This window comes from Centruroides vittatus, unplaced genomic scaffold (assembly GCF_030686945.1).
Source record: "Centruroides vittatus isolate TY-2023 unplaced genomic scaffold, ASM3068694v2 contig_364, whole genome shotgun sequence".
NCBI classification, from domain to species: Eukaryota; Metazoa; Arthropoda; class Arachnida; order Scorpiones; family Buthidae; genus Centruroides; species Centruroides vittatus.
In genome coordinates this window covers 4,868,765-4,883,362 of record NW_027122188.1, presented here as the reverse complement: position 1 = coordinate 4,883,362, position 14,598 = coordinate 4,868,765, and the positions used below count along the sequence as shown (strand labels likewise).

The following is a 14,598-nucleotide window of genomic DNA, read 5'->3' as shown; positions in this document are numbered from 1 at the left end:
ATACAATGTGGTGGCACAATTATATGCCAATGTAATTTTTTAAAAAAACTTTTGAATTATTTAGAGTAGACAGACAAAATTTTACATAATTTTTTTAACTTTATTTTTTAATGTTGCAAACTAAATATCATATTGATTGATTAATTCAAACAAATTATGCAAAAAAGTCTGTATTTCAACTTAACTATGTGGGGAGTCTGATATTAAAGGTACAGACCAAAATTACACTAACATTTATAATTAAAGAAAATATTTAATACATTCCACAAAAACTACATACTTTTGTTTATTTCTCAACATACTCTCCGTAAACAATGAGACATTTATCCCACCGTGACACTACTTTAAACATCCCTTCATGGTACTGTTGCTTGTCAAGTTGCTTGAAGTCCAGAACAGTAATCTTCCAATTCCTCCTGATCTGAAAAGCATTTCCCCACCAAAAATTTTCTTTAAAGGTCCGAATAAATGAAAATCCGATGGTGGGCTAAATTTGGACTATTAGGAGGATGTTACAGGACCTCCCAATTCTGCTGTGCCAACCATAGTTTGGTTTGATTTGATTTGTGGAATATAGTTCAAATTTAGCCCTCTTGGATTTTCATTTATTTGGACCTTTAAAAAAATTTTTGGTGGGGAAACACTTTGAGGATTAGGACGAATTGGAGGATACTGTTCTGGACTACTTCAAGCAACTTGACAAGCAACAATACCATGAAGGGATATTTAAAGTAGTGCCATGCTGGGATAAATGTCTCAACGTTTACAGCAAGTATGTCAAGAAATAAACAAAAGTGTGTAGTTTTTGTGGAATGTATAAAATATTTTTTTTAATTATAAATGTTAGTGTAATTTTGGCTTGTATCTTTAATATCAGACTCCCCTCGTATATTAGAGAATGACAGTCCTTATTCTACTGCTTTGTACTTAGTGTCTGAATAAAAATTTTTCTATTTATCATATACCACCATATGTAGAACTCTCCCTAATTCAAACTGGCACTTTTTGGTTTCCTCAAATTTGAGATTTAAAGGTTTTACTGTACTTTGAAAATATGAATTAAAATTTATATTACAGTAGAGCAGGGATGGGCAACCTGCGGCCCCCGGGCCGCATGCGGCCCGCATTCATATATTTTGCGGCCCGCGACGCATAAAATGTGAATAAATATATCAATTTCCCAGCTTAAGGAAGTATGTAGCAAAAATTCAAACGTTATTTTTACAACTTATGTATGTGAATACTTTTTCCCGCAATGAATTTAGCAAAAATTCAAACGTTATTTTTACAACTTATGTATGTGAATACTTTTTCCCGCAATGAATTTAGTAAAAATTAAAACAAGAAACCGGCTAACAGACATATGGAAACTAATTTAAAACTAGCAGTGACGAATATTTAACCAAATATTTCCAATATATTACGTTTACATCAGTTCCAGAAGCTAAATTAAGTATACCTAATCTAATTTATAATTATATATGAATAAATAATTCTGATTTACCAACATTTTTTTTCCTCTTTCTCTTGTATGCGGCCCGCATCAGTTCAAAAGTCTTAAAATGCGGCCCTTACATAGAAAAAGGTTGCCCATCCCTGCAGTAGAGCAACAATTATCCGACTTAATTGGGGACTGGGGTTGGTTGGATAACTGAAAAGTCGGATAACCAAAAAGTATGAAAAAATACATTATTAGTATAGTGTATTAGGCCTGGTTTAAATACTAGCCTCCCTTTCATGGTCGAGCCAGTGCTGCCAGCTAAAACATGCAAAAATTTAACAAAAATAATATTAAAGTAGCCAAGACATAACCAAATATTGTAGCGCCACATCACTAGCAGACATTTGAATTTGCCGACTAGAACACGGTTGGTTAACCGATAAGTTGGATAATCGATGCTCTACTGTATTTGTCTTTTTGTGACTTTGTGACTTTTTTTATTTTTGAATCTTTGAACAAATTTTGTTTTAATATAAATATACAAATTATGAACACATCATTTATTATAAGAAAATTTTGAATATGAATTCATTTTTATTTAATATTTGTTGCATAGATATCATTGAAATTATTATATGAAATATTTTTTTATTTTATAGATATCAATTGCTTGTTTTGGTACTTATGTTTTGATGGATAAAAATCATATTCTTGATACAAAAATAGTTTTTGTATCTCTTAATCTGTTTAATATTCTGCGACTTCCCATGGGTTTACTTCCTGATTTATTATCTCGTCTTATTAAGGTAAGAAATAAAATTTTCAGTAAAATGGATCTGGTTAATAAATTTTTAAAACATAAACATATATATAATCATTGTCATAATTAACCATTGTCAATCCATTGCTGGATGAAGATCCTCTCTAATTTTATTCATTTTTCCCTGTCCAATGCTTTGGTTTTTCAATTTTTCAACCACTTTCCTTATTTTGTTGAAAAACACAGACATTCATATATATATAATGTTATGTTCATGTTTTAAAAATTTATTATGTTATTGTTTTATAATAATATATATTGTTATTGTTATAGAATAATTACTAAATTTTTGTGGGATGAAAAGGTTTTATCTGCTGAAATCTAATATCAGCTCAAGGTGTATAGGAACTATATCATGTCTCATTAAAGTATGTTAGAGTCGTGTCAGATTGCAAGTGGATGAGAAAATGTGAGTGATGAAAACTGTAATGAGTGGATGGGAGGTTCTTTGTCATCCCCATACAGCCTGGATCTCTTTCTTCTGAATTTCATGTTTTTGCACATTTGAAGGAACATCTACACAATTTCTATTTTGCTATTGAGGATGGAGAAAAAGCTTATAACAACAATAACAACAACAGGAATTTTAGTTTTTGAGATCAGGATTAACAAGCTTGCAACATACTGTGATAAATGCTTAAACATGCTGGTAGTTTTATTGAAAAAATAACACACTGCTTTCAGTCCTATAATCCTGTATAAATATTCTGAATTTTTTAAAATTTTGCAGATGTATCTCTCAGCATTTCAAACTATTTCTTTAGCATTTTGAATTCAACATATTACAACTCAAGATATGCTCAAACTAAGCAAAAAGTAGATATGATTACACTTTCATATGCACAAACTAATTTTGATAACAATCATAAAATGTATTAACAATATAACTTGAACTCTGTTATGTATAACTTCAATAATTTTGATTAACAGTTTTTGAGAAATTAAAGTTCAGAAAACATTTACAGTAACACCTCAGAACTTGAATTCAATTTGTACCTAGAGGGCATTTCAGTTTCAAAGCACTTTCTATTGCTTTGATAGAACACAAAACACAGACAATGCTTATAGTCTGTGGACCTCAGTTTATTGTTCAGACTCTTTAGAATCTACAGCCACCCCTCACTTAATGACTGCTCAGATTAATGACCAGCTTTCCATTTCAGGGAATTCCCTTTCTCAATATTAGTTTCATTCCTGCAGTCAGTGAGTATTTACTATATGAAACATTCACAATCTTTGAAACTACATATTTTATTTATATTTTATATTATATTTATATTTTATTCTGCACCCCATAGTTACAAAATGTCAGCAAAAAGAAATAGCATGACTTCACCTGGAGGAAAAACCAAGAATCAAAGGAAGGATGTAGCAGTGTAACAGCACTTGGAAGACAAATAAGAAAGAAAAAGAATGAAAGAATAGAAGTGCAAGAGAAGTTTACTGTAAAGGGGTTAGCTGGTGTGTTCTTGAAAATGAATATGGTTATATTAGAACTAGAAAGTATAGATTTGAGTGTTGAATAATAAATGAAAGTAAAATGGCAAGTGAATGATGCTATCATAAAATTTATGAAGAAAAAAGGAAACTTACAAAGTAGATTACACTAATGAGATTCTTCTTGAAAGCTATACTCAGGACTTCTATCCCTACAAGTGCTTCCATTTGTTTGCAGTCATCTCCCTTAACCAGGCTCTCTACAGCTTCTGATTACTGTGCTGATAATGTCAAAGATGACACTGATGACTTGGAACTATTACCATATATTGAAGGATTTGATGACTAAAATATTGGTCTGAAAGACTTGGTTTAAACAAATAAACTTTAGTTTTTTGGTACAGCATTTTAACAATTTTTGCCAATTGTATTTTATATTCTGTAATATGTAAGAAATGAAAATTAAAGCAAAGTTATCAAGTTAGAGTTTTCTACAGACCATTTCTTTATCAAGAATGAATAAATTGACCAATTTGCTTAATGACCTAGTTGTAGGAACAGAATTTGGTTGTTAAGTGAGGAGCACCAGTACTGCTTTTATTTCATCATATAGCGAGCTATTGGATTAAATTGGCAGTTAACAGCACAGTTCAAAATCAATTGGCTCAATTTGCAATATTTTTATAGCTTATAATTTGTACTTAATCCTTGGATGTCTAGTTACAGAAAAAGCTGAAACAAAATGGATGGTAGAGGATATCTGAGTAGATTAAGTAAATGCTAAATTGGTAAATGATGACCCTCACTTGACATGGTTTTTTGTACCATATATGCAGTAAGTGTTCTTTCTTATAACATGATCAAATATTTTAGACTCCATGGTTTGCATTATATTGAGTCACCATTGGATTTATTTATTAGACTAAGCCAGATCATCTATGGCCATAAATATCATTAATTAATGTAATTTAGAATATATGTTTTAAAAATAAGTAAAAATTGGTTTTTACAAAAATTTCAGAAAGTATAAAAAATTTAATTTAGGTTTTATTAGATATACAGTTAGAGATTTAATCAAATAAGCTTTAATAAATTTGGTTTACTAGCACAACTACAATACCATGTCTTACATTATAAATTTTTAAAATGTTAATAAAAATTAGATGAATTTGTGTGTCCATATCAGTTGCTCTAGAAGTCCATTGACATACAGTACAAATGGCTGCCATTGTCAAAGATATGTAAATACACACATATTATTAATAATAAATACATCATGCATAAGTAAAAAACCATACTAAATTAAAAGGAAAAAATCCAATTTGCCATTGCATAAAAAGAAACTTTTACATTCTTAACACTGCAAATGGCTGCTATGTTGAAGGACTTCTGAATTGCCCAGTATATTACAAAGTGCCATCTCAAATACTCATCTTGGTTCTACTCTCATGAAGGGTAATGTTGAGACTATTTTAGGCAAAATCTTAAATTATCAGAATGACAATGAGTGGTACAATTTTTAATAGAAGATGGACTATTAGCTGAACTTTCTATTAATCTCACCAAGAACCAAATTTAAGTCCTCTGGCTTGGACTACTTATAATGAATTTTGTCAGAAACTAGTTAGCTTTTGTAAATAGACTTCTTGCATGTTTTTGGCAGAAACTCAAGGATCATACTTGATGTTGAGAAAGAATAAATTTTTTTCCAGATAAAAATATTAAACATTGCCCACTAAATTGTCTTTGTGTAAAAAAACTTAAATTAACTGTTTAAATTTAATCAGGTATGATGTCATTCAATTTATTAAAGTATGTTTAAGAGGGGACTAGTGTGTGATTATTAATTACATACTAATTTCTTCCTAAGCATATAAATTGTACTGTCATGTTGTCTACAACTAGTGTAATAAAAATGAAATTTTATTTTAATTAACTTATACCTAAGTTTTAATTATTAGATTATTTTTAATTCTATTTTTCTGTATCTGATATGTTTATATGAAATGAATTAATGCATAAAGTATATAAAATTTATTTGTTTGTCTGTAATGAAAAAATAAATTTTTAATATTTTAAATTTTCATTTAGGCATTGGTGTCACTTAAACGTTTGGAAGATTTTTTAAATACAGAAGAATTAGTTTGTTCAGTAACTCATCATAATACTGAAAGTATGAAATAAACTAAAAATAAATTTTATTACCTTTAATAATCCATTTATTTTTGAATATTTTAAATGTTTTAGTTTTAATTTACTAACAGTAATATAATCAAATAGTTATTTAATTCAAATTAAAGCATTCTTTAGTAAATTTTATAAAAACTTATTATTATTGAATTATTTGCATAAAATAAAAATTTTATTTGTTTCAATTTTATTCAGAAAATTTTTTTTCTAGATTTTATAGATGAAATAAAAATGTAGGAAAAGAAATGTTAACACTAACTTTGTATCTGAAAGCTGATTAATTTATAGAATTAAACAAATTTTGATTTATAGAAATAATTAAGTTCTATATCTAGAGTTCTAATTGTTTCTATAAAATAATTAGAAACTGCTTTTAATAATAATGTGAGTGAAGTTTTGGCTGAAGATAGATTAGGAATAACATATAAGAATTCATTATGCTAACTTATGTATAACTAGCTGTTACCCGCGACTTCGCCCGTGCAGATTTTGCAAGCAAACACCATTTATATTCAGTGTTTCAACAACCATAATAATTGTTATACAACACCTACCGCTGAGAATCAAATGGAACTGTTTTCAATTTGATCAATTTTCTGGAAGATCTATAATCAAACCAATATGCAATAACAAATTCAAATTTAAAACGGTTTGAACATTTGGTTAAAAGATTGAAATATATAAAAATATTTATAACAATGTCTGAAATGTTATCAATTTAATACACCTATGTGCTCAATGAAGACAAAACACAGCTAAAAACAAAAAATCGCATCTAAAATAGTACAGTAGAAGCCGTTCTTTCGGTTAAGCCTTAATGCCTCTCCCACTCCCCCACGGGGAATTTCAAAAAATCCCTTTTTAGTGTGTGTTTTCATGACGTACCCTAACTGTGTACCAAATTTCACTTCTTTAGGTTCAGCGGTTTGCCCTGGGTGATGATGAATCAATCAGTCAGTCAGGACAAGTAATTTTATATATTTAGATTTATTGCTAAAATTTAATCTTTTATCAGTAATATTTAGGAGGAAAATTTCTAAGATTACCAAGTTTGTTGGTAAAATACTGTTTTTAAAAAGTCTAGTTTTTCAGATTCTGACAATGTTAGGCAAGAATGTTATGTATTTTAGCTCCTAGTTAAGAACAATGATAAAAGAAAACATTATATTCATATTACTAATAGAAAATCAATTAAAAACATCCTGCAACAAATTGCTTAACTTTCCTGGCAACATTTGGTGGTGCCATCAGTTAGGATATTTTGTTTAAAAAACTTTTTATATTTTTAACTATTATAAAATGGCAAAAAGCTTAATTTTGAGGGTAGGGTTTATAAAAAAAAAACTTGTAAGTACTAACAATGAGTAACATCGTCATTAAGTCTGATCCAACTGGAGATACACATCATTCCCTTTATCTCCCCATCCACTCGCCTTTTACTTACCAAAATTGAATAGCATCAATTGCTGTAATAAACAAACCTCCCTGCAAAATTTCAGAAATTTTCAACAATAAGCACAGGATAACTCCTGTGCTTATTGTTGAGCTTCAAAGAAGATGAACAAAATTATACCACATACAAACACACAAACAAACAAACACAAACAATCCATATACACTCAAACCTGTTTTTGTGTGGTCTTTTTTTGTGCGATTTTTTATACGTACAATGTGTTTTGTGCAATTATTTTTGTGCAGTATACCAATTTGATTGAAATTCATATACCGCACACAAAACAAATCGCACAAATAAAAAATCGCACAAAAATAGACCGCACAAAAACAGGTTTGAGTGTATATATATACAGAAATTACCCCTGAATTTTTTGCATTTCTTGTCATTTTAAGGTCCCAAGTCCAAAAATGTAAACATCTGGGGAGGGGGGTCATTTTTTGATTGATTGCCATACTTTCCCTCTGTTATATATAACAACCAGGAAAGTAAAATGTGATAACAATTTTAAGGATGAATGTTAAGAAGTGAATACATGATGTAAATAGCATATGATCATAGTATTATAAGGGAATTATTTTGAGATGAAGAGCTAAAGCTGACAGAGTTTTATGGCAGAAAATTACAGATTTATCAATATAATTGTGAAGTGGTGATAGTAAATGAGTAGGAGGAAAATTTTACTATTTTTCCTATGAAAATTTGGTAATGAAAAAATTAATAGAAAAAAGAAAGTAGATTCATTTATGATGATGGGAAAGAGTAGAATTAGTTAGTAGATATTATTATTTTATTTTTTAGTTGTTATTTTCAATCATAATTACTGTATCTGCAGTTAAAAGGTTAATGTGTTGTCTTTAGCAAGTATTTTCATTGTTTAGAATAATGGGATTTTTTGAATGAACAAAAGAATGTTTCGCTTTGATTTTAATTACACTGAAGATGACTATCATTGTTCAAAGATGCATTAGAACCTATTTATTGTAATCATTATTATTGTTAATCTTTTTGAATGTTATCAAAATTAGCATATCCTATAACATGCATTTTTAAATTTTTTTTATCAGAAAAGTTATGCAACTTGTTGCTGGATTTTCATATTTACTGTAAATTTGATAAGTATTAAATTTATCACTATTCCTATAATGGAAAATAATTTATTATAACAAATACCATATTGTACGGACTATAAGATGCTATGGACTACAAGACGCACCTGAATTTTGGAGGCAATTTTTTGAAGAAAAAAGTGCGTCTTATAGTCCGTAAAATATGGTATTACTTCTGAACTATTTTATAAGTTATTTTCATAATGAAATGTTGAAGTATTAAGAAAATAAATTATTTGTCATGAAAAATTTAATCAAGTACTGCACAGTTTGATTTTTGTGAATAATTGTAATTTAATTGATTCATTGAAAATATAAATTTATAAAAGTTATTATTGAATTAGTAAATTCATTATAAATAGTAATTATAATTATAAGCATAGACTAAAATATTGCAAGTTTTTAATTAAAAAAAAATTTAAAATTTTTGTTTTTATGGAAAAGAGTAAAAATTGGACTATTAAAAACATAATAATAATAATCATTATTATTATTAATCTTTATTAGCATAAAGGGTGGACAACCTGTTACTTGGGCTAAGCAAATACAAATATTAAAATATACATTTTGTAAACAATATATTGTTAATTTTACATCTTTAGTTATTTTCTTACAAATTCTTAAATTCTGTTAATTAATTAATGGTTACATCTTTCTTTACAATTTTAATTACAAAATTATATAAATTGTACAATTCCTTCTTTGAAAGTTTATTTAAATTTTCTCTGAAGTCTTGGGTTAAATTTTGCTTGATTATGAGGTATTCCAAATATTTCTTGTATTTATGTGAAATTCTTACAGTACGTGCAATATTGAAAAAATCACTGGAGTCACACTAATAACAACTTTTATTTAAAAAGTTGATATATTTATTTCCAATGAATAGTCAACTTTTATTTAATTGTAGTTGAGTTATTAGTCTCTCTACATTTATTTCCAGTGGTTTGTTTATATACGGTTGTGATGAAGGTATTTTTTAATATTTTTGAATACCATTGATAAGTGGATTGATATAAACTATTTTGATTCTTGTTTATTCTTTGTGATATTGCAGAATCTAGTAGAAGTGTGTATCCAAATTTCCAATTGCGAGTATTGTTCTCAATAAAAGAATACTTACACTAAATGTTTGTAATACAGTGGAACCTCGCTTAATGAGCATAATTTGTTCCAAAATCTTACTCGTAATGTGAAACACTCGTTAAGTGAAACAATTTTTTCCATAGAAATTAATGTAAAATACGATAATGCATTCCACGCTGAAAAAATACTCAAATACTTTATGTATAATGTTTATTCAAAGAAAATTATGCAATATACATTGTTAAGGAGCATGAATAATCCTCATCTTTTTTTCTAGCGTGGAATAAACCAACCTGGAATGCGAATTTGATTTGCATGAAACAAAAGAAATCAAAATAATAAATCTGAAACAACCAAACAATATGCTAAATTTTTGGGCTATGCAAAAGCTATAATTAAATATTCAAAATTAATTCATTTGACTAGAAGTAGGCAGTTATGCTTCATCTTGTATTAAATTTAAATTAAAAATCATTTATTTATAATTATTAAATTTAATACGAGATGAAGCATAACTGCCTACTTCTAGTCAAATGGATTAATTTTGAATATTTAATTATAGCCTTTGCATAGCCCAAAAATTTAGCATATTGTTTGGAGTGTTTATTATATAAACACTATGGTTGTTAATGTTTATACATAATATGTGTGAAAACAAGTTTGGAAAAATATCTGATCACAAGTGACAGTAAGATGCTAGCAGAACGAGTGCTAAACACAGAATGATGGAGCATGCACACAATCAGAACTTTCCCTCTCCTCGTCACTTGTTATGCAAAACATTGCTCGTTAAGCAAGTCAGTTTTGTTACAATTTGTTCTGCTCATTATGCAAAATACTCGTTATGCGAGGTGCTCGTTAAGCGAGGTTCCACTGTATTTTGTTTAACTTTAATTGCCATAGTCGATTGGTTTCCTGTCTTCTACTTTGCTTTAATGTTACTTGATGTAGAAAAGTAATATCACTTTTAAATTTTAATTGGTAATAAAATTTTATTATGCATTTTAAAAAGAATGGGAAGAACCAGATTTGATTTTGTTTTGTGTCATAAAGCATATACAGGTACAGTTCTCTATGGTTGATATAGTCTTTGGAGGAAATGAATATGGAAATGTTCCAGATCAAATAAGTAGTCAAGCCCCCAAATTGGTCCTGCATAATATATAACTGAATTTATCAAGGAATTGTACAGTTTTATATGTAGGCATATATTTGAAATTTTTAATCTTGAACATAAATATAACAAATTATCAATTGTTGCTTTCACTGTACTATTCAGTTTAGAAATGTGTGATTTAAATCTTCTGTTCAATTCAGAGATCACTCCCAGATACTCTGTTTTCTTGAGTAATTGAGGAGGTACATTTTATAAATATAATTTAGTTTCTTTTTCAGAGATTTTACTATTATTTCAATGAATAGTCAACTTTTGATATTGTTTTGATTGAGTTTGATATTGTTGAATCATTATCTTTGTTCTATTCAGATTGATTGATAATGCAACGACTTAAAATAAATGAAGTTGATTACTTTTCTTTGTAAGGAAATTTTTGTTGGTGCCATGATCACTAAATTCTATGCAAATACAGTCAAACCTGTTTTTATGCGCTCTTTTTATATGCGATTTTTTTAATGCAAATTTTTAATTTGTGCGGTTTTTTTTTGTGCGATTTTTTATTTGTGCGGTATAGTTGGCGACTAGTCTCGTGCGATTCGTCATGTCTCACGTTGACTTATTATAGCATAAATGAACTTATTATAGTAATATTATTGCATGAATATGCGAAAAATGAAATAATTTACTTTTTAAGTCAACAAAACACCACCTGGACAAAAATATGTAAAACAGACGATAGACCAGACGATGCAGTCAAGTGCTGACATCTGTTGTCAATAAATTCTATTTCATACGGTTTTGAGTTATTTTCTATGTGAGACTTCTTTTATGCGGTCCCTCTTGACCGCATAAAAAAAATATTTTTTAAATTGTGTTGCAAAAACTATTTTTTATAGCCCCTCGTGAAGTTTCGTGCGATTTTTTTTTTTTTTTTTTTTTTTTTATGCGTTTTTTTAAATGCGGTCCCTATCCCCCGCATAAAAACAGGTTTGACTGTATACTTATTTATTTTTATTTGAATAAAAATTCTGAAAACTTTAATAATGCTTATAAATATAATAGATTATTATTTTATAAATTTTTTATCAAAAAACATAATATTTTAAAAAATATTTCAGATGATGCTATAAATTTTTCTGTTGCTTCATTTTCTTGGGATTCTAATGAAAGGATAATTTTGAAGAATATCAATTTAAATATTGAAAAAGGTTCTCTTGTTGCTATTGTGGGGCAAGTTGGTTCTGGAAAGTCATCATTGTTATCAGCAATACTTGATGAAATGTATAAGAGGGAAGGAACTGTAAATGTATTGGTAAGACAATTTAAAGCTTATATTTCTTATGAATATATTTATTAAATTTTAAATATATTATAAGACTTTTTTCAAAAATAAAATCAAATAATAAAAGTTATTGGAAAAGAATTGATATACTAGCTAGAATTGAATCTTTTTATAATTGTACAAAGATTTAAAAAAATGGCTTCTCTAATTTAATTATTAATTTAAAATTATTTTTAATTAATTAACTAGATCTCTAGATTTAAAAATAATTTAAGCAATTTGGCTTAAGATAATTTTCTTTTGGGAATTTTGAGCCAAACTGCTTTAGATTTAATACATAATGTGAGAATCTGGGGGTTAATGATTTGAATTTTTAATTTAAATAACAAATTTTTGTTATAAATTTGCAATAGAAATTTATTTGTCATAAATTCATAAAGTTGAAAAAGGAATATTTTCTCTAGAGTAAAACCATATAACTAACATTTGTATAATAACTCTGGTCATCCCTTATTAATAAATTTATCTTTTAAGTATCGTTTTATTTGATTAGTGCCTAACTCCATCATCAGCCGATGGTTCTCACAATACCCATGTAGTCCATGTTATTAGCAATTCAACTAAAACTCTCCTAAAATTTAAGTCAAGTTTCTAATATACTTTTTCCACTGAGAAAGGAACTGATGTGGTAGACAGGTACAGATGAAAATAAAAATATTTTTTTATTTTGACTTTTGACTAAGATCTCCTCTCTATGCAATTCAGAAACTTCATTGGTATAATAAGTCCTATTAACAAATAGAGTCAAGTAGATAAATATATACACAGAAATATATTGTATTCAGTTTACATAGATAATGGAATCAAGTTGCTGTAGGTTAATCTTCTTTCCAGACATTTTTAATCTATTTTTTATTAATTAATTTTATCATTTAATTTGGTTTGAATATTATAACATTGCTTGTCTTAAGTACAAAATTTTTTAATAGTTAATTAAGTTATTGTTTAAAAATATTTCATAAATTTGAATATTTGAATTATGTAAGTTTCTATATTAATATTTATTTCAAATTTTTTATATTGTTTGAAGATGTTTTAAATTTAAAAATATCATTTTATAAAATTAAGGCAGATTATTACTGAGAACAATGAATGAATTAATTTTACACTAATAGAAAATAAATTTATTTTAATAGAAATTCCTATATTTGTAATATTTCAAAATTAAATTCAGTTATAAAACATTATTTTATTGTAAAAATATAAAGTGCTAATTTTTAATTCAATTTAATATTGTTGATAGAATTCATAATATGAATTTACTTAATAATAATTTATTTATTTCAGGGTTCTATTGCATATGTTCCACAGAAAGCTTGGATTCAGAATGCTACATTAAGGGACAATATTTTATTTACTCAGGAATGGAATGAATATGATTATAGTTTGGTTATTGAGTCATGTGCCCTTCTACCTGACCTAGAGATTCTTCCTGGTGGTGATTTAACAGAAATTGGTGAAAAGGTATTATAATATGATTTAGAACTGATTTAGATTTTATCTCATGGATTTCATCATAATTATATCATTTTTTATTTTTCTGCAAACCAATTATTGCTTGAAGATCATGAATAATTCAACTAAATGTTTTGATATACTGTAGGAATATTATAATATATTGTAATAGTGTAATCTACCGACTTTTTCTCTTTGACAATAGTTTGATGTCAATTTTGATAAAATACCTCATTTAATAATAATTTGAAAGCTCAATCTGAAATGTACAATTTATAATAGCAAAACTGATCATAGAAATAAGTTGTTTAATTTATTTAATAAATACAAACGTAAATTTAATCTGAAACTGATATTTTTTTATTTTTTAAATTTTTACATAATCAAAGATTGCCTTGAAAAAATTTTTATGATTGTATTACATTGTTGAAATAACAAAACTATTTAATTTATATTACAATATTTCATTAAATCAGAAAGCAAAACAGCATTGTTTTGTGACAGCTTATATAGTTTATATAAATTTTTATACTCAGTTTTCTCTAAATAGTTTACATAAGTGTAATTGCAAGAGATACTCATTCTTATTTGTATTTTTGGTAAAATGTAATAAAGAACACATGAAAAAAACTAAATATAGTAGAAAGAAATAGAATTAAGTTTAAAGTTTAGTATTTGAAACATTCAGATGATGATATTATTGTTTTTATATATATAATAAATGTTATATGATTTATATCACAATGCATCAGTTACTGTATAAATATAGAAATATTTAAAGTTTAATGAAAATGTATTGTATTTATTATTTTTAAATATTTCAGATTAAAAGATTTAATCAAATAATATTCATATAAAGTAAAAATTAATTCCTTATGTGTTTATATATAAGGAATTAATATTTTATGCTTGAGAAAACATCAAAAATGTTCTGCATTAATGAATAAATAACAACAGAAAAATAGAAACTAAAACCAGTTTAATACATTAAAATATGATATCCATTTTGATTATAAAGTATATTTTATTATTATTCTTTTTAAATAAGAATAAATTTATGTTATGTTAAAATTAATGATTTTATTCAAGCTAAAAATATTTATTTTACATGAAAACAAATTCTAAATGATTTCAATAAGAAAACCTTATTA

The 14,598-nt window shown here is 26.9% G+C and overlaps 1 protein-coding gene across 1 annotated transcript in view; it reads left to right on the top strand.

Annotated features, from left to right (window-relative positions):
* The window catches only part of LOC136975141 (multidrug resistance-associated protein 1-like), a 76,091-nt gene that overhangs the window by 26,874 nt on the left and 34,619 nt on the right, over positions 1-14,598 (top strand). The window contains 4 exon segments of the mRNA XM_067270162.1: positions 2,101-2,247; positions 5,790-5,871; positions 11,769-11,962; positions 13,280-13,456. Of these exon segments, the coding sequence (XP_067126263.1) occupies positions 2,101-2,247; positions 5,790-5,871; positions 11,769-11,962; positions 13,280-13,456 (600 nt within the window).